This window comes from Plutella xylostella, chromosome 11 (assembly GCF_932276165.1).
Source record: "Plutella xylostella chromosome 11, ilPluXylo3.1, whole genome shotgun sequence".
Classification (NCBI taxonomy): Eukaryota; Metazoa; Arthropoda; class Insecta; order Lepidoptera; family Plutellidae; genus Plutella; species Plutella xylostella.
The window spans coordinates 1873960-1895744 of record NC_063991.1 but is presented as its reverse complement, the minus strand read 5'-3'; the positions used below and the strand labels follow the sequence as shown (position 1 = coordinate 1895744).

General features: G+C 41.7%; 1 protein-coding gene across 1 annotated transcript in view; it reads left to right on the top strand.

Moving 5' to 3' along the window:
* LOC105380894 overlaps positions 1 to 21785 on the top strand; it is a 66685-nt gene that overhangs the window by 4927 nt on the left and 39973 nt on the right. The window contains 17 exon segments of the mRNA XM_048624283.1: positions 133 to 215; positions 616 to 720; positions 1258 to 1331; positions 1672 to 1754; positions 5192 to 5309; positions 5797 to 6485; positions 8996 to 9100; positions 9570 to 9684; positions 14536 to 14602; positions 16502 to 16637; positions 16889 to 16973; positions 17194 to 17257; positions 17724 to 17791; positions 18123 to 18229; positions 18615 to 18713; positions 19006 to 19144; positions 20980 to 21100. Of these exon segments, the coding sequence (XP_048480240.1) occupies positions 133 to 215; positions 616 to 720; positions 1258 to 1331; positions 1672 to 1754; positions 5192 to 5309; positions 5797 to 6485; positions 8996 to 9100; positions 9570 to 9684; positions 14536 to 14602; positions 16502 to 16637; positions 16889 to 16973; positions 17194 to 17257; positions 17724 to 17791; positions 18123 to 18229; positions 18615 to 18713; positions 19006 to 19144; positions 20980 to 21100 (2258 nt within the window).

The following is a 21785-nucleotide window of genomic DNA, read 5'->3' as shown; positions in this document are numbered from 1 at the left end:
CCCTCTTCTCATTGGTTGATGAACTATTCACGATGAACAATTCTGTGCTCCCCGGTCTGGGTGGGTGTAGCACAATACAATACAATCTTCTCATTGGTCGATGTACTAAATTCCCTTTTATTTTTCCTACAGCGGTGTCATCGGAAGACTCGTCTGTGAAGAACGCGTCGACGGCCGCCGAGGTGGACAGCAGCGAGTACCAGGACAAGCCGCAGGTATGTTGACTGGGAGAAATCGCTTTGTGGGGTAAGGCTTGTAGGTATTAGGTAACTTTGGAAAAGTTTTTAGCAAAATGTTCATTAAGTTTTTGGTTTGTAACACCTAGAATTTATAGTAATTCCGGCAGATATTTCTGGGGGCAGCCATCCTTTATAAAGTAAAACATTTATCAAGCAAGCTATTAAGAGGTTGACTCAATAAATAATAATCGCTTTAGTTAGATTAGATAGATTAAAAGAAATCAACACATTTTGTATTAGTTTTTTAAAATTATTGATTATAGTTACGTATATATTTTGATCTTCTACTGATCCGATTGATTAATTTTGGTCCCACTCCGACTGACTGAAGCGTGACTACCAAACTAGCCTAATACAATATTTTTTCTCTTCCCAGGACGCAGAAGCGCCACCAATGGGCCAGTTCCTGCTACCTCTTCTCAGCGCGGACACCGGCGCCGCGCCCGCGCAGTTCCTCATACGACACGAGGACATCTTACAGGTTAATACACGCTTCTTCAACAGGGTGTTGCAAAATGGGTATACTAAGCTGAAACATACGTATGCAGCATGTTATATCTAAGACCGAAAATGAAATCAGAATGTCAAAATTAGCGAAAAAAAACAACAATAGAAACTTTGTTAGTCTACTTTTACGATGGCGAATTATTTTTCACCCTGTATAAAGCCTCCGCTGCATTAAGAGCAGAAAGCTGGCTATTAGTACATTTGCCAAAAAATATAGAAAAAGCGATTGGAGCTGGTGATCAGCCTTCTTTCTGTATACGGTGTATAGCCCGCACGGCATTTCAGACAACAAATATTAGTCCATTGCATGTTGATTTACATATCCTCTGCTTGAGATTCTCCATCTAGACACAGCAACAAGGTATTTTTTTGCATTTGAACATAAATTGCCAATTTCATAATGCATAAACAAACCTTGTTACAATGACTATGATCTGTTTTCAATACCTATATAGGTAGACTGATAAACTGTTGATGATGATGATAACTGACTGATGATGATATGTTTCAGCTGCTCGCGTCAGCGGAAGCGCAGGCGGAGATGCCGGGCGGCGATGAAGACAACTACGGCGCACAGGACGACATGTGAGTACCCCAATAACATGAACCAACTAAATCGATTAAATGTTTTACACAGATTAAAAAAATATATAACTTTGATAGTTACGCTGCCACGCGTCTCGCTAAATGTTGCTAGAATGCGTATCATAACGCTGCTTATAATTATCTTCCCTTCAAAAGAAAGTACACTTTCAAACACAAAGATAACGCATACATGCGTTATCGTGCACGTAATGCGGTAGACACCCGTTTGTGATCCATGAAAGAGGGATAAAAGTGAGACATAAAACCGATTCTGCTGTAAAGTACTCGGTATACTTTCTAATTAATATAATTTTCACTAAAGTTTTTATTTTGTTTCCAGTATGCAAAACGAGTTGTTTCCGTGCGACCAGCCGTCCCCCGTGTCGCCTGAGGACGAAGCGGCGCTTCTAAACTATGTTTGTGGTGAGTGCTTTTATTATTACAATATACAGGAAAACACCATTAAGGGCCGGTTTTTCAATGCCAGGATAATAGGTCAAATAACTATCAAACGAATAAATTTATTTGGCTGTTTATCGGCTTGGTAGTTGCTAAACCATTTTTCAATTGTGATTTATTCCCTTCGACCATTTACAACCCTAGACGGACTCATCCCATACATCGCCTACATTGTAAACAGGCCAATATTTTATTACTTTTGTGCGTGACTGTACTGTCATTCCCTCCTGTCATGTCATCGAGTGCATGAAAAAATGTGGCAACGTAAGTAAATTGTTACTATGTTGGTAGAAAATGGAAACACTATAATAATGTGGTACTTATTTGTTGTACTTATGTGGTATGTTTATGTGGAATAAATAAATGATTTATCTATCTATCTAATGTGGTGATATTTTTTAGGGAATTTTTATTCGGTATGCTGATAATACATATATATTATAATTTAAGCTGTTAGTGATAAAATTACCTTTTGTACCCATAATAAATTATGTTAGATTTAGTTGTGTAAATGTTTACGTTTTCTCGAATACAATTTCAGCGGAAACTATCACGAATATTTTGACAGATGATCTAGGTATACAGTTGACAAAAGAATACCGAAACTTTTTTCGTTTTCGTAAATTGCAAAACCAACAACCATAGAAACGCAGAAAAAAAATGATTTTAATAAATGCGTAGGATTTGCAAATTCCATCCATTATTGAAGGCGATATAGAATAGAATAAATAATAAATAAATAAATATGTGGGGACATCTCACACACGGCCATCCGACCCCAAACTAGGCAGAACCTGTGTTATAGGTGTCGAACAGCTGATATATCTTACACAAATACATAGAAAGATACATACTAAATATAAATATCAACACCCAAGACCCGAGTACAAATATAAATATCTGCCCCAGTCGGGAATCGAACCCGGGACCTTGGGCATAGCAGTCACGGTCACTAACCACTACACCAGTCGCCGAATAGAATAGAATACCTACTATTTATTTTGCACCATCAAAGAAAATTTATATAAAATGAATTCAAGGTAAGTACCTAAATCCAATTTTAAGAATCCAATCACGAAATCACTTTGTGAAATGGTGGTAGATTATGACTTTTGACAAGTAATTCTAATTCTACGTCGAAAAAATAAACGATTTCATTTCATTTCATTTAATTTCAAACAATTTATGGTACACTTTTCATGTCGACCGGGTGTCGACAGGACATTCAAGCGGTTCATATAAATTATCATCACTTTTTGGTATTTATTTTCAAGAAAAAACTGGCAACACCGACCAAAATTATATCAATATTTACTTTATTAAATTATTAATATTAATACATTATTTACAGATGGTAGGTGACCCTGTATGTCGTTTTTAGTCAACCTTTGTAGTTTCTGCACACTTTTAAAGCACATAAACGCATTTTAAAAGGACAAAACTGAAATTAATAACAACTGTCAAATATGTGTAGCACCGGCGATGACACAATAGACACTGCTAGAGCGAAATTTGTACCGGGGCAGTAGTGCCCCAGTTTATGTATGGCGCAATGGCTTCTTCTAAGGGGAATCTAGGGTTGTATATAATCAAAGTTTATTCCATAGGTAACTATCTTACCGATTTTTCTACTTGAACTCTGGATAGGTGAAACAAGTATATGTAGACACCTAGTGCGAAAGCAGGACAGACTACTATTTTGATTGTCAGAGTCAACTGTCACTGTCACTCAACACAAGCCTCACTGACTGACTGTTTGGTTTGGTTGTTTATTGGGTTGTTTCAATTTTGGTGTTTAGGTATATTTGTTATTTTTGGATCGCAATGTAATCACAAAAAAAGAGCGTTCGGCGAATTTTAATATTAATGAAGTTACTGTGTTAGTGAGTGGTAGATAAATTTTATTCAAACATGTCATAGAAAATAAAAAGACCGATGCAGCAACAAATAAAGATAAGGAGACTGCATGGAAGAAAATTGAGTTTCTTTTAACTCCAGTGGTATAACCAGTCCGCTCATTGAAAATCCTTTAATTTAAGTAGGAGGGCATCAAAAAAACAATGAAGAAGAAGTCGTAAGAAGAAGTCTTCCCTGCAAAGGCAGGAGATGTACAAAACTGGAGCTGGGCCCTCAAATGCTCCTTCATTTAACGATGTAGAAGAAAAGGTGTTAGGCATTTGCTCCAACATTAGCATTCAACGTATCCTTAATTTAAATTTAATGAATAAAAACTGAAAGAAATAACACCTATGTTTTATTATCAAGTACTGGATGGTTTCTCTCTTTTCTCCTCAGCTTATAGCCGTCCACTACTGGACATAGAAGATCATCCCGCCAAGCAGGAGGGATGTCTTAGATACTTAGGTATATGTAGCATAGGTTACCTACTTATCATAAAATGAAAAACTATAATGTACCTTAATATTTTATTATGAAGGAACGGCTACTACATTCCTGTTTTTTTTTAAATTAATGCTTGAAAATAAATCAACACAATGTTTGTAGTCTGGCGCCTTTCGGCGATGAAATTCTTTTGCATCCCACATGCTGTAATGATCAGGCCTCGTTTTGACGACTCTGACTTTCCTTTCAACAGGATTAATACATTCGTTCATTACCTACTGCCTCTTTTTCGATCGACAAATCATCAATATCATCGAAAATATCCATTGAAAAGACGATTATTCTCTGCGCTTGTATAGTTTAGAATTGGTATAAACACAAAAAAGAACTTACTTAATAACCTCAAATGTCAAATTATCAATCGAATAAGCACTATCTGGCGGCTCAAGCAGCAGATAGATTTATTCTCCAGTTAACTGAGTTATTGGACGAATAAGCTCTATCTGACGGTTGAAAAATTCAATATTTCGCTATCTGTCGAATAAACGCTATCTGGTTGTCTATCTGAGCATTGAAAAATCGGCCCTAATACAACCAATTTGAAAATGCATTATGTTTTCTTTTGTAAAGTCTGTTCTTATATGTATTTTTTTCATTGAAAGAGCTAGACTTAGGTGGAATGCCTCAACCTACCTCATACCTAAAACGCGTGTAAGACGCGCACGACAAGACATGGTAAAAGTTTTCTCTTGAGGCTGCCCGATAGAAGCCTTTTGCCTCATCTTGTCCCGCGTCCCGTCCCGTGCTACCGTATGTATGCAGGACTGGTATAAGACTTATATAAGAAAAGAAAGTCGATTTAGCTAAACTATTTATAACTCAAGAACAGCTGAACCTTTTTGCCTGAAAATTGCTAGGAAGGTATAGCTAAAAACCAGGAGCAGGATATACGCTACTTTTCATCCTGGAATTGAATTACCTCAAATTTTTATGGCGAAGTGGAGGATTTGCTAGTGGTGGCTTTATTTATAACACGAAAAAATGTATTGTTTCCTCAGACGCCCCCGAAGACTCGTGCGAATGGCAAGCCGTGGACGAGTGGCTGATGGGCGTGCACCACTCGCGCAGTGAGGTGTCCGTGTTCATATACACCATGTCTGTCTGCGCCGCCATACTGTGAGTATACAGGGTGTTGCAAGCGGTGGACGAGTGGCTGATGGGCGTGCACCACTCGCGCAGTGAGGTGTCCGTGTTCATATACACCATGTCTGTCTGCGCCGCCATACTGTGAGTATACAGGGTGTTGCAAGCGGTGGACGAGTGGCTGATGGGCGTGCACCACTCGCGCAGTGAGGTGTCCGTGTTCATATACACCATGTCTGTCTGCGCCGCCATACTGTGAGTATACAGGGTGTTGCAAGCGGTGGACGAGTGGCTACACTTAGAATATTATTATCTCCATTGGTGATTATAATGTGAGCGTTGTCGGCTCATTCGGTTAACCACCAACCCTTTTTGGACGCTGTAAAGTAATGCGTATTTCTCATTAGAAAATTATTATTCTTCATTGAATTTTGACTTTTTTATGCAAAAATCTTAACCACATTTCTACCAATGACTATTAATTTAAACTAACCATTGTTTTTTTCTTTTTCCCCCACAGCGGCATAGAGATGGAGCAATGGGTGTACCGCTGCCGCTTCCCGTGCCACTGTGCGCTCTGCCTGTGCGCGTGCGCGTCGCGAGCCGCCGTGCGCTCTCTGTACGAGCGAGTGAGGCGCGCTCTGCACGAGGGTATGTCTGTCTCTCTCTCTCCCGTGCCACTGTGCGCTCTGCCTGTGCGCGTGCGCGTCGCGAGCCGCCGTGCGCTCTCTGTACGAGCGAGTGAGGCGCGCTCTGCACGAGGGTATGTCTGTCTCTCTCTCTCCCGTGCCACTGTGCGCTCTGCCTGTGCGCGTGCGCGTCGCGAGCCGCCGTGCGCTCTCTGTACGAGCGAGTGAGGCGCGCTCTGCACGAGGGTATGTCTGTCTCTCTCTCTCCCGTGCCACTGTGCGCTCTGCCTGTGCGCGTGCGCGTCGCGAGCCGCCGTGCGCTCTCTGTACGAGCGAGTGAGGCGCGCTCTGCACGAGGGTATGTCTGTCTCTCTCTCTCCCGTGCCACTGTGCGCTCTGCCTGTGCGCGTGCGCGTCGCGAGCCGCCGTGCGCTCTCTGTACGAGCGAGTGAGGCGCGCTCTGCACGAGGGTATGTCTGTCTCTCTCTCCCGTGCCACTGTGCGCTCTGCCTGTGCGCGTGCGCGTCGCGAGCCGCCGTGCGCTCTCTGTACGAGCGAGTGAGGCGCGCTCTGCACGAGGGTATGTCTGTCTCTCTCTCTCCCGTGCCACTGTGCGCTCTGCCTGTCCTACCTACCTACCTTTTTGTACATGAACAAATGAATAACATTAAAAAAACATTAGGGTACAAAAGCTGATCTTATCAATTATTGCGTTCTCTGCCCGACAACCCTGGCATGGATAAAAAGAAAGAGAAAAAAGACAGAATTAGGGTACAGTTACTATTTATACAGTTTAATAATTCAAATAAATCTAGGCTTGAAAAGGATGGGACGGCTTTAAACGACGAAGAGTGTGCTACTGAGTTCGCTCGGTACTTTCACTCAGTTTACTGTGATCGAGCGCCTGAATTATCAGCGTCGCAGGCGTCGCGCGCGGGCGGCAGTGAGGGCGCGGCGCGAGTGCACTTGCAGGCGCTAGCGCCGGCCGCCGTGAGCGACGCTCTGCGGGCGCTCGCGCCCAAGCGAGCGGTTGGACCGGATGGCATTCCACCATACCTAGTTAGAGACTGCCGCGAGGTGCTGGCGGGCCCGCTCTGTCACATTTATAATATATGTTTAGAGAGTTCCACGTATCCAGACTGTTGGAAATTGACTAGAGTCATCCCGGTGCCAAAGGGCAGCGGAGGAACTGACGTCAAAGACTATAGACCGGTGGCTATTCTTTCCACATTTTCTAAGGTCTTCGAATCCGCTCTATATAAGGTTATTTATACAGAGATTAAAGGACAACTGAGTGATGCTCAGCACGGTTTCCGCTCAGGGTGTAGCACTACCTCGAATCTTCTGAACTTTGTCACTGCCATAACACCACAAGTAGATCAGAGAGTGCAGGTCGACGCGGCCTACTTCGATTTTTGTAAGGCCTTTGACCTAGTTGATAATGACGTGCTTCTTCTAAAATTGGCAAGAGCAGGATGCACTCCGAAGACGCTGGAATTCTTTGCGAGCTATTTAATAGATCGCAAACAGTACGTACAATGTGGAAACCATTACTCAGACCCTTACCGCACGCTTTCCGGAGTAAGTCAGGGAAGCAACCTGGGGCCATTGCAGTTTATCATTTTAATCAATGATCTGCCTGAAGTCGTACAATCTTCGGGTTGTCTATTGTTTGCAGACGATCTCAAGTTGTTCGCCCCAATTTCATGTCAGGATGATCAGATTCGCTTCCAGCAGGACATTAACAATGTCGAGGAGTGGAGTCGTGAGAATAAACTGTCTTTCAATGGTTCCAAATGCTGCGTAATTACTTTCAGTCGAAGTAAAAATCCGGTACAACATCAGTGCACTCTAGGGGGGAGCCCAATGGAGAGAGTAACCTCGGTACGGGACCTCGGCGTGCGAATGACTTCGGATTTATCGTTCAAGGAACATATAACGGGAGTATGCAAACAAGCGTTTAAGACTTTGGGTTTTGTGCTCAGAACAGTTAGAGGTTTTAAAAATATCACGGCCATTAAAGCTCTATTTAATGCTTTAGTTCGTAGCAAACTAGAGTTCAACGCCGTAGTGTGGGCTCCTAGTGAAGTGAAGTACAGTAGCATGATTGACAAGATTCAGAATAAATTCATACGTTTTCTCTACATGAAACTGTACGGAGTCTATCCCGGATACCCACTGTTGTACCCAACTCTATTCGTGCTAGGAATGGTAGGTTACAATAGGTTGGAAGTTCGTCGTGATCTGGCGTTGACATCATACCTTTTTAGGATATGGAGAGGAAAGACTGGCAATCCCAGTATACTTCAGCAGCTGCGGCTGACGGTGCCTAGCAATTCTTTAAGATCACGTAAATCCCGCACGTTTGCTGCACCCTGCGGCAGGACCGCCCTGCTCCGGCAGGCGCCCGTCACCCGCGCGATACACCTCTTGAACAGGATCGATGATAGGACGGACATTCATCATTGTCCGCTGAGTGAATTCACGAAAGTTGCTTTGTTTGTTATCTGTTACGATAACAAACAAAGTATAGTAAGGTATAGACGACCGAATGGCGTAGTGGTTAGTGACCCTGACTACTGAGCCGAAGGTCCCGGGTTCGATTCCTGGCTGGGGCAGATATTTGTTTAAACACAGATATTTGTTCTCGGGTCTTGGGTGTTGATATTTATATTTAGTATCTATCTATCTATGTATTTGTGTAGATATATCAGCTGTCCGACACCCATAACACAGGTTCTACCTAGCTTGGGGTCGGATGGCCGTGTGTGAGATGTCCCCACATATTTATTTATTTATTATTTGTTACGGATAGGGAGGCTCCTGTATTTTAATTGTTTGTTTTTAAATGTTATTGTTTGTGGGTCTAGCTCTAGACCTTAAATTATTATTAAGTATATAAAATTATGTTAAGTAGCTACACTATTGAATTGGTTGTAACTGTAATAATAGTGGTAGTTTTTTGTAAATAAATAAATAAATAAATAAATAATTTTACCACAATTTCACAAAGACTCGGTCACTGAGGAGAAGAAATAGCGAAAAAAGACCTCTATCATATAGGTAACTAATTTGGTGTGAACATTCCAGGTGACGACACAACGGTAGACTCTGCGTGGCTGACTCGCTCGCTTGGCACCGAGCTGGACGTGGGCGGCTGGGACCCCGCGCGCCGCCCGCCCGTCTCTGATGCAGGTAATATGTTGTGGCTTCTACAGGGTGGTAAAAATATCAAAATCTAATCTGTGTCAATTATTACATGATTCAAATACTATGTTTTGAGACCATAAAGACACCATCCCACAAGTATGACGGCAGATTATATCATGGGTTGCCTAATAATCTATCGTGGCGAGCTGATTTTCCCCGTCGGCTAGAGGCCCATTGCAGGGGAAGGTGGGCTATTATGCGTAAATACCTCCGGATGATAAGCTGCCAAGCGCGTCCTAAAATATTTTTCAAAGCGTGATTGTTTTGTCGCTAGAATATAACGTAATGTAAAACTATACCAGCGGTTTCTTAAATCGTTTCGCAAAAAGTAAAATCTTAGTGCGCGCTTAGCCTAAACTATGTCCCTTTATATTACCGATAATGAAGGGAAAAGTACATAGTCTACCGATAATGAAAAAAAAATACATTCTTTTAATTGTTTGTCTTGTTTCAGGAGCGACAGTGATACACGAGCAGCTACTTGCGGAGGCGCAAAAGAGCGAGCTCGCGAACAAGATCATCTGCCGAATATGCGAGTGCCGCCCCTACGACAAGCCTTTGGAGAAACAGTGAGTTTTATTATTTGATCATTTTTTTTTTTTTTTTTTTTTTTTAAAGCAGTATCAAACAGGTTGTTAACAATACATGTCACAAATGATTAAACATGGCTAACTTACATACTTAACTAATTAACATCCCACAATAGATACTGACAACATGTCTTGTTAGTTGCTTACATCCTAACTAATATTATAAATGCGAAAGTAACTGTGTCTGTCTGTCTGTCTGTCTGTCTGTCTGTCTGTCTGTCTGTTACTCTTTCACGCCAAAACTACGGAATGGATTTGAATGAAATTTGGTATACATACGGTTTAGACCCTGGGAAAGAACATAGGCTACTTTTTATCCCGGAATTCCCACGGGAAAACTTTTTAAGGCGAAGCGAAGCGCGCGGGAACAGCTATAGTATTATATAAGTACAAAAGTTAAGAATTTAAGGTTGAAATAGTTATACTTAAATTAAAGTTTAAATTACTGGTTTTAGTTTTACATAAGTAGTTAAGTTAAATTTATTACTAACCAACAGTTTCCATATAAAGCTCAGGTTCATATAATTTTGGATATAAAATCCTAACTAATATTATAAATGCGAAAGTAACTGTGTCTGTCTGTCTGTCTGTCTGTCTGTCTGTCTGTCTGTCTGTTACTCTTTCACGCCAAAACTACTGAACGGATTTAAATGAAATTTGGTATACATACGGTCTAGACCCTGGGAAAGAACATAGGCTACTTTTTATCCCGGAATTCCCACGGGAAAACTTTTTAAGGCGAAGCGAAGCGCGCGGGAACAGCTAGTATAATATAAACTAGTGAAAGGAAGAATAAATTAGTGATCGCAATGTAGTTTTATTACTAACAAATATGTCCAAATTTGGTTCACGAATGGTTAATTCGTTATACTGCCTACAAATGCGAGCAATTGGAGAGTTCGAATCTCTGTTTGTTCTACGTGTCTTAATATGAAATGTCTTGTAGACTCTACCTGCTCTTGGTGCTTTTGTGACAAAGTTTATGTAAATTTCAGACAAAAGTGACGTATGATGACTTCCGTGGATTATTTTATGTAGAGTCAAAATATCTGTAGAGCAGCGTCTATTCTTTAACGAATCTAATCCAAAATGAAATAGTCTACTTTCATATGAACGTAACTTGTATTTAAGACCAAAACGGAAGGATAATATTCTTAAGAATTTTCTCTGAATGCGTTCCAAGAGGTTAATGTGGACCATATAAAACGGGTTCCAGATTATACTGGCATACTCTAATTTCGATCTAACAAGACAATTGAAAAGTGTAATATATGTGTAAGGATTTTTAAACTCCTTGCAAACTCTAAGAATGAAGCCTAACGTTTGATTGCATGAGCTAATCAGCTTTTCGTAGTGAAATTTAAATGTTAATTTTTTATCTAATATGACTCCTAAATCTTTTACTGTCTCCTCAGTTTTCAACACGGTGTTATTAATTTTGTATGTATAATCTCGGGATTTGGCTAGATTACTAAATTTGACAACGAAACACTTAGAAATATTTAAACACATTTTATTTGATATGCACCAATTATTAAGAGTTGATATATCGTTTTGTATATCCAAACAGTCAGCATCAGATGATATCTGTTTAAAAATCTTAAGGTCATCTGCGTATAGGAGAGAGTTACATTTTAGTTTTTTAGGAAGGTCGTTTATGAATAAAATGAAAAATAATGGTCCGAGGTGTGACCCTTGAGGAACACCTGATGTTACCAAACTTGGAACAGATTTGAAACCCTTAAGAGTTACCAACTGAGACCTATTTGTCAAGTAACTATCAATCCATCGGTATAAAGAGCCATGAATACCAAAAGATTGTAATTTTAATTTCAAGATTTCATGATTCACTTTGTCGAAGGCCTTTTTAAAATCTGTATAAACCGAATGGATTTCTTTTTTGTCATCAAATGCGTCATAAATGTGGTTCGTGAATTCTAAAAGATTCGATACTGTGGATTTTTGCTTTACAAAACCGTGTTGTTTTTCTGATATTAAGGGTTTAACTAATGCGTAAATGTAGTCATACACCAAGCTCTCAAATAGTTTGGCAATGATGGCCAATATGCTTATAGGTCGATAATTTTCACATTTAGATGCATCACCACACTTTAGAATAGGAACAACATGAGCTTCTTTCCATTTGTCGGGAAATATACCAAATATCAATGATTTGTTAAAAATTATTTCCAACGGAATAACAAGTTCAGCTGCACATGATTTTATGAAAGTAGTGGGAATACCATCTGGTCCTGATCCTTTGGAGTCGTCCATGTGTTTTATTTTAGTTAAGATTTCATCATTAGTTATGTAAATATTGCTCAAGCAGTTGGTGGCATTTTCACAGGAAATCTCGTCGGTGTCAAAACTAGAGGGACTCTCATAAGTAGAGGCAAAGAATTCATTAAACAAATTACATATAATATTGGGGTCAGAAGTTGTGATGTTATTGTAGGACATTGATTGGGGTATTTTCCCACATGATCGTTTAGAATGAATGAAAGACCAAAATGCTTTTGATGTGCCACTTAAAAGAGAATGTTCGGTACTGGCTATGAACTCCTTGTAACATTTTTAGGGTTCCGTAGCCAAAATGGCAAAAACGGAACCCTTATAGTTTCGTCATGTCCGTCTGTCCGTCTGTCCGTCTGTCACAGCCGATTTACTCGGAAACTATAAGTACTACAGTGATGAAATTTGATAGGAATATGTGTTGTATGAACCGCTACAAAAATATGACACTAAATAGTAAAAAAAAGAATTGGGGGTGGGGCCCCCCATACATGTAACTGAGGGATGAAATTTTTTTTTTCGATGTACATACCCGTGTGGGGTATCAATGGAAAGGTCTTTTAAAATGATATAAAGTTTTCTAAAAAACATTTTTCTTAAAGTGAACGGTTTTTGAGATATCAGCTCTCAAAGTCGTAAAAAGTATGTCCCCCCCCCTCTATTTTTATAACTACGGGGTATAAAATTCTAAAAAAAATAGAGGTGATGCATGCTAATTAACTCTTTCAACGATTTTTGGTTTGATCAAAGTATCTCTTATAGTTTTTGAGATAGGTTGATTTAACTGTAATTTTGGTTATTATATTTGCTGCTACGGAACCCTTTGTGCGCGAGCCCGACTCGCACTTGGCCGGTTTTTAATCATGATTTTGCTTCTTTCACGAAGTAGACAGAATGAGTTGTAGTCTCTTGGATTTCCAAAACGTTTAAATTTTTTATGGTATTTTAGTTTTTCTTTAATGCAATGAATAAGGGCATCGTTGTACCATACAGGGTATTTGATAGCGTCGTTTCGTTTTAAGGGCGTATGCTCGGATATTATTTTTTCTAATTTGTTGTAGAATGTGGTTATATCAGTATTTATATCGTTTGAATTCAGAAGCTCAGATCATTGCTAAGAGAGGGAGGGAAAAGCCACAAGTAGATTTTTAAATTTGCCGCCGTTTTCTTTGGACATCTTTTGCGCTCTATGTTCAGCGGTAGACGATTACGGCCTGTGTTGACAATACAGGGTGTTGCAAAAAGGGTATACTAAGTCGAAACCTACATGTGCAGCATGTTATATCTAAGCCCGAAACTGAAATCAGAATCTGAAAATTCGCGAAAAAAAATTTTCATTTTCCATAGAAACTTTATTGGTCACGTAAAAAAAAAAAAAAAAATTTAAAATTTAAACTGTTTATTTCAAGAAAATAAGTAATTTTTGAATTACAAGATCCAAGGACTTAATCTACTTACTAGGTGAGATTATAATAGCCTTAGATTGTTACCCTAGAACAGCGTATAAGTAAAAAAAAAAAAATTATAAATTAACATTATACTTAGTTATAAAAAGTTATTTCAGTAGCAGCGTTAAGTGCAAAAAACAAAAACAATACCAGAAAACAACCTAGTTATGCACCTACACACACCATGCAAGTTAGTATTACGTTGGTAGATGTATGCAGGTACATACGGTAAGTTTAGCTAAGGATTATACATACATAAATGTTTTAAATAAACATTTATGTATGTATAAGTAGGTAAGTACAAGTACAAGTACCTAGGAACACTTATTAATTTAGACATCAAGGTTAGGTTTTTTTTATGTAAGTACACAGACAGTATACAAGTAGGTACATAGGTATACATATACATCATTTTTATAACAGAAAGTGAGGAACATGTTGAAGTAGGCAGTAATATCTAGTTTAGTTGAGGTGGAGCGGTAGGAGATCTGTCTGACACACACGGACCGTACTTTTCTTTGATGAAATAACGTTTTAATATATTTTTTGTTTGTATTTTATTACTAAGTTCAAGATTATTTTGAGTCTCCTTTGGGAGCTTATTTAAAGTATGCGGTAGTATGTATCTTGCAGATCTTCTACCATATTCATTGTTACATTTACAAAGTTCGTAGGTAGGAGTATTAATTAAAGTACGAAGGTTACTGGGACTTACTTTTTTATGTAATACGTGACTTTTACTATGGAAAAAATATTATTTTTTTCGCGTATTTCCAAATTCTGATTTCAGTTTCGGGCTTAGATATAACATGCTGCACATGTAGGTTTCGGCTTAGTATACCCATTTTGCAACACCCTGTAGACACTGAGAATAGACAATGATGTCGATTGTCTGAAGGCACCAATACTGAAATGTCAAGGACTCAAAAGTTTTATAGTTAAATGCCAACCAACCTCTAATAAATAGCAGAAAAAAGATATTTGTTTTTAAATATAATTAGGATTAAACCAGAGTTTGTTCCGATGATATGAAATAAAAATTGTAACTCCATATTTTTCCTGAATAACTTTTCTCATCTTTCCATTACAGATACGCGGTGGAAAGGTTCTTTAAAATCTTGGAGAACTACAAGGCAGTGTCGACGGGGACATTTAAGGTAAGTACATAATTATGCTATAAACTATACTACCTTACAAATTTCGCTTTGAAAAGTAGCGTATGTGTTAACTTGATTAACTACACTCGCGAGCAACCAAATCGACTCAAGCCTTCACGGCGCACATATACATTGATTTTCCTAAAACGATAAATGGTAAATATAAAAGTGATATGTCATTCGAAAGCTGAAGAATTAGGCTTTCAATTAAGATCAATACCATAAAAAAAAACTAAGCGCAGATTTAATGACGCATTTTAATTGCCCGTCAGTGTTAATTACCTCATTAGGAATCCACGCCTTGCGCTACCTGATCCCGCTATAAAACCTTTCCACATCCGGTGTACCTTATCAGTCGCTTGTTGCAAGTTGACCGGTACACATCTCGTTGCATTGTATTCCTTGTTTTCGCAAACCCATGGATACCACACCAGAAGAAGCTGCTCAAGTTGTTGCCTTGCTGCAACAAGGGTTAAGTCAGCGAGCAGTCGCTGCCCAGCTCCACTTGAGCCAGTCTGCTGTATCCCGAGTATACAGACGGTTCCAAGAGACTGGTGCCTTCAATCGAAGACCAAGAACGGGCCGCCACCGCTGCACTTCAGAGAGAGACGACCGCTTCATTGTCTCAACCTCGCTGCGCAATCGACACCTTACGGGCGTTGATGTGCAGCAAGAACTGAGACGTGTACGACAAGTGGCTGTCAGCGAGTGGACAGTGAGAAGACGCTTGAAGGAAGCCAACTTGACACCAAAAAGACCTGCATCAGGCCCCAAATTGACTGCAGGCCACCGACAAGCGCGTCTTCAGTTTGCTCGAGAGCATCTCGATTGGAGCATTGCGCAATGGCGGTCGGTCCTGTTTACTGATGAGTGCAGAGTGTGTCTGCATGGCAGTGACAGGAGAGGCCGGGTCTACCGGCGTCCGGGGGAACGATTTGCCCAATGTTGTTTCGCTGAAACAGTAGCATATGGCGGCGGTTCCTGCATGATGTGGGCTGGTATTTCTCTAGAGGGAAAAACCGCACTTGTTTTCGTGCCTGGAGGCGGCCGAGGAGGCGGGTTAACAGCTGATCGGTACATCACCGACATTCTACTCGGTCATGTTGTGCCCTATGCAGAATTTGTCGGTGAAGACTTCGTGCTAATGCACGACAATGCCCGCTGCCACACGGCACGAGTCAGTCGGCAGTTTCTGAGAGAGAAGGAATTGCGCACGATGGACTGGCCTGCGCTCAGTCCTGACCTGAATCCCATCGAACACTTATGGGACGAGCTCAAAAGAAGACTTCGGGCCAGGAATCCAGTCCCTGCAAGCGTGGACGAGCTGAAGACAGCTTTATTAGAGGAGTGGGACGGCATTCCTCAGGAAACTGTCAAAAAGTTGATAAGGTCTATGAGAAACAGGCTGCAGGCTGTAATTAGGGCAAGAGGGGGCAATACAAAGTATTGATTTAAATAAATAAATTTTTATCTTAACATTTTTTGTTTAATTTGTATAATACGATACCCATACCCTTTTTTCCTAAATTCCCGTTTTTCCTACAATTGCGTTCAGACATCATTTATTTCAAAAATGATGAATGGATTTCAATAATAATGATATCAAATTAAAGCTGACATCTTAAGCTTTTAAATGACATATCATTTTTATTATTTCTATTCATAATTTTACTTGTATTAATGTATGTTTGCGCCGTCAAGGCTTGAGTCGATTTGGTTGCTCGCGAGTGTAGTAGTGGCATGAAAATCAAACAATCACAAACACCTTATTCACAGCCTAAGGTCTTGATATTAAAATAATTAGCAAAATTATGTTCAAATTTATTTTACATTTCCTGTACTCGTGTCTTACTTTTTCCTCTACCTTCGAGATATAACTAAAAAAAAAATTGTAACCAGGTGGAAATGCTCAAGACGGACGGCGAGCGTGACTTCCGGCTGGAGAAGCTCTTATCCAGATACCTGACGGCGTACCAGCAGGGCACCACCAGCGAGCGGCTGCGGCAGACGCGGCTGAGGACCACGCCGCAAGAAGGTGACTATGTAACAAAAAAGAGGAAAAAAAAGAAAAAAGTTCGCGAGTCCGTCGGTAGATGGTGCTAGCGTCGCCGCTTGTTTCTTATAGCAGTCGCTAGATGGCGCTAATTCCACCGCGCGTCGCTCACGTCTGGCGCTAGGTGGTATGAGTCGACAGAGGGCATCAGTTTCGCCACTTGTTTTACATATCTGACGCCAGACGGCTTTAGCGTTGCCATGTTTCTAATATAAGTCTTTTTTCGTTTGCAGTGAACGCATGGGCGGGCTACAAGCACAAGTGCGAATGTCTGACGCCGCGGACGCTGTGCGCGCAACAGAGGAAAGAGCTGCTCAGGTAAATCTATGCTTTATATTACAATTCACCAGATATTTATAAAATCCCGGTCTGTCTGAAGTGTAGTGAAATATGTAAGTATGCAGTTTACGTAATCAATACGATTTCGACACGAGTTATCAATGGCTTGGGCAAGAGTATTTTACGGAACCTCGATTCATTAATTCGATTAATTCTTAACTTGTGCGTTGTAATAGGTCTAATATATCAATATTTACAGGCTATCGTTCCTGCAAGTTGTGAATGAGCTGCATCGCAAAACTGAACCAAGCGAAGGGGATAAGGTAATGTTTAAGTAAAATAGTCAATAACAAATAGTCCAGAATATTCCATTTTCGTCTTCATAATTATACTTTCCATCAAATTCATAGACTGTGAAATTTACTTTCGAACACACAAGTTGCTATTTTTTATTTTCTTTTTGTTTTACGGATTCCTAGCTTATCCCATGAACTTACCACCATAAAAGTTTTGAGGTACAAGGGCTTAATTTAAAATTGTAAATGAACTAAACATGCATGGACACATAATTTACAGAACAAGTTTTTTTTGGCAAATTCGTATTGCAACGTCAATTATTTAAAAACATACTTTTAAATGTCAAAAAGCTCTATGAATTCAGGGGTTAGTCTTTCTATAATAGTCATATTTATGAAATTTTGTCTTACACCTGACCCGGCTATGTAATGTTGCTCATTATTCTTGACCCTAAATACCATCATAATAACGTCCAAATTGCTTTGCTTTCAGGCAACGAACGACGCGCAAGCCGAGTCGCCGTGTCGGGAGCTGCAACAGGGAGACGGGACGGGCGCCAAGTGAGTTTGAACCATATTTAGATACCTATTAGGATGGTTATAGTATTTATTATAAGAGCTAGCTTTTCCCCTTTACTTTACTCTAAAATGTTTTCCAGTAAAGTAAGATCTCTCGACCCTAAGCTTTTTTTTAATAATATTTATATATATAGACTTTTTAAAAGTTCCATGTTCTAACCCCATCCCTATCTTTTCTTCCCTGTTATATTTGGGGTTCAGTTAGTTGACACTCCAGATAAAAAAGGCTATCCCGGTTTTCCCACGGGAAAACCCTTCAAATGCGTTAAGAAGGAAATTATATTAAAATAAGCAATCTTTTCTATTTCCCCAGACCGCCAGACGCTTGCCTAAACGCTCTGACAGAAAGGGAGGACTCTGGGAGAGAGATGAGCGACTCCAACATCACACAAGATCTGGACGACGATGATGACGATGACGACGATGAGGATGACGATGACGACGATGATGATGATGACGGTAAGTGATACTGTGGGTACTATAGAGATCCTAGAGTGGGAGTTTTCTTCCCCTCACAGCCTTCAAAAACTGTGACAAATCCTGGTCTAGCTTTTGTGTCTAAGATAAAGATAAGAAGAAATAGAAGCTGCTTCTGGAGCACTGGTGGTGGTGACCAACCCTGATTTGTCTGTGAAAAAGAACATAAAATAATACAATACAGAACACAGACCACTTTGGGTGTTGTGACAAATCCTGGTTTGGATTTTTGTGTATATGTAGAAGCTACATTCGCATTCGCATACATGTACTTCATTCTAAAACCACCTCTATTCTTCCACAGAAGAGTCATCGTTGGACTCGGAGCACAACTCGCTCGGAGGCTCGCTCGGCTTATCGACGAGTTCGTCATTGGATTCCGCCTCTGAGCTGCTACTGGCTGCCGCCGCCGCTGTTGAGAGTGGAGGTTTGTTACCAGAGAAATGATATTAACGCGGAAAATGGTGTGCAAAACCGTGTGCTTAACTAAACCCGCAGTCCCGCACACTATTAAAAACACCCTAAAACAGGTTGCTATATAGGCTATAGGATAAGCAAAACGACATAGGGAGTGTATGATTTAATTTTTAAATTTTTCGGGTTGATATTTAAGTCTTCCCACATTTTAAATTAATAACATTACTATCCTGAAAATGCAGCAAATGCTGAGTCCTGGTATATTTATATCCAAAAACATTCTTATCTTCTTTCCACCCCAGGTTCAGACGGCTCCGCGGGCGGCGGCTCGCTCTGCGTCACCGTGCGCCATCTCATGCGCTCCATCGCGTCCATCGAGCGCCTCATGGACCGCGTGCTGCGCCAGTGCGCACAGTACGCGCACAAGCAGACCAACAACCGGTAGTGTATTGTAGGGATGATGGGTGACCGTGCGCCATCTCATGCGCTCCATCGCGTCCATCGAGCGCCTCATGGACCGCGTGCTGCGCCAGTGCGCACAGTACGCGCACAAGCAGACCAACAACCGGTAGTGTATTGTAGGGATGATGGGTGACCGTGCGCCATCTCATGCGCTCCATCGCGTCCATCGAGCGCCTCATGGACCGCGTGCTGCGCCAGTGCGCACAGTACGCGCACAAGCAGACCAACAACCGGTAGTGTATTGTAGGGATGATGGGTGACCGTGCGCCATCTCATGCGCTCCATCGCGTCCATCGAGCGCCTCATGGACCGCGTGCTGCGCCAGTGCGCACAGTACGCGCACAAGCAGACCAACAACCGGTAGTGTATTGTAGGGATGATGGGTGACCGTGCGCCATCTCATGCGCTCCATCGCGTCCATCGAGCGCCTCATGGACCGCGTGCTGCGCCAGTGCGCACAGTACGCGCACAAGCAGACCAACAACCGGTGGTGTATTGTAGGGATGATGGGTGACCGTGCGCCATCTCATGCGCTCCATCGCGTCCATCGAGCGCCTCATGGACCGCGTGCTGCGCCAGTGCGCACAGTACGCGCACAAGCAGACCAACAACCGGTAGTGTATTGTAGGGATGATGGGTGACCGTGCGCCATCTCATGCGCTCCATCGCGTCCATCGAGCGCCTCATGGACCGCGTGCTGTGCCAGTGCGCACAGTACGCGCACAAGCAGACCAACAACCGGTAGTGTATTGTAGGGATGATGGGTGACCGTGCGCCATCTCATGCGCTCCATCGCGTCCATCGAGCGCCTCATGGACCGCGTGCTGTGCCAGTGCGCACAGTACGCGCACAAGCAGACCAACAACCGGTAGTGTATTGTAGGGATGATGGGTGACCGTGCGCCATCTCATGCGCTCCATCGCGTCCATCGAGCGCCTCATGGACCGCGTGCTGCGCCAGTGCGCACAGTACGCGCACAAGCAGACCAACAACCGGTAGTGTATTGTAGGGATGATGGGTGACCGTGCGCCATCTCATGCGCTCCATCGCGTCCATCGAGCGCCTCATGGACCGCGTGCTGTGCCAGTGCGCACAGTACGCGCACAAGCAGACCAACAACCGGTAGTGTATTGTAGGGATGATGGGTGACCGTGCGCCATCTCATGCGCTCCATCGCGTCCATCGAGCGCCTCATGGACCGCGTGCTGCGCCAGTGCGCACAGTACGCGCACAAGCAGACCAACAACCGGTAGTGTATTGTAGGGATGATGGGTGACCGTGCGCCATCTCATGCGCTCCATCGCGTCCATCGAGCGCCTCATGGACCGCGTGCTGCGCCAGTGCGCACAGTACGCGCACAAGCAGACCAACAACCGGTAGTGTATTGTAGGGATGGTGGGTGGATTATGAGGAAGGTCCCGGGCTCGATTCCCAGTCGGAGAATAAGCAGCTGTTGGCTCTCGGGCCTTTGGCTACCTTGCAATTTCTCTGGCTCACCCTATTTCCTATGCATGAGTATTTAAGATATTTTTGACCACTTTTTGCTATTTGCCCTGAAACTTCTTGAAGGTTGACGTCTCACTTCATTCTAAGTAATTTAAAAGCCAGCTCATATTTCTCCATATATTTTATTATTATTATTATTTATTACGTCAAACCCTTTTTTACCTTGTCAAAGTCAAATCAATAGGTGGTTTGTGGTCAAGGTTAAAAAGTGTATGAGCTATTGATGAAGCTGATTTTACTAGTTCTACGTTTCAATAATACACATTATATTCTTGAGCAAATATACAACAGCATTCTCTCACCCACAGTAAACGCGTGGACATGGGCCTCACGGAGGTGGATCGCAAGTTGATGGCGATGTACCGACGCCTGCCCGACGTGCACCGGAAGCAGCTGCAGGTGTACCGGAAGCAGAAGAAATTGTCTACGGTAAGATATTATTAAATTATACGGTAAGAAATGATAAAATAATGAGAAATGGCGTAAAAAACCGGCTCGAAGGACCAATTTATGTTGAAGCGATTGATAATCCATAGGTTTATGGTATTATAACGTTTATTTACATAGATAAACTCGTTTAATGCTTGTTCTTCCAATCACAGCCCTGTATGTATGGTGAAATGCGATATAGACGTTTATCTATCGCGATGTCGATAACGAACCATTGTACCAGTATACTTAGTCCTTGGCTTCACTAGCCGCTGTTGGGTATCTCTGTAAGGGACAGGCAGTTGCTATTCGCTATTGCTCAGGTATCTGTCTAAGGCACGGGCCGTTGCTATGTTTGTTTATTGCGGATCGCAAGCTGATGGCGATGTACCGGCGCCTGCCCGACGTGCACCGGAAGCAGCTGCAGGTGTACCGGAAGCAGAAGAAGTTATCTACGGTACGGTATAGATGGACCACTGATGGACTTAGGCCTCTTTTTGAAAGCATTAGAGTAGTGTTAAATTGGAATTACTCAGCACCTATTTCCTATGAATTGGTTTCATGAAATAAATTTTATTTCCTCTTATAAAACTGGCTCCAAAATTCCAGCTCCATAGACGGCTGGAGGGTTTCTATTAATTTCAATTAAATTATATTTATAAACATGTTTTTCTCCCTTTACCGA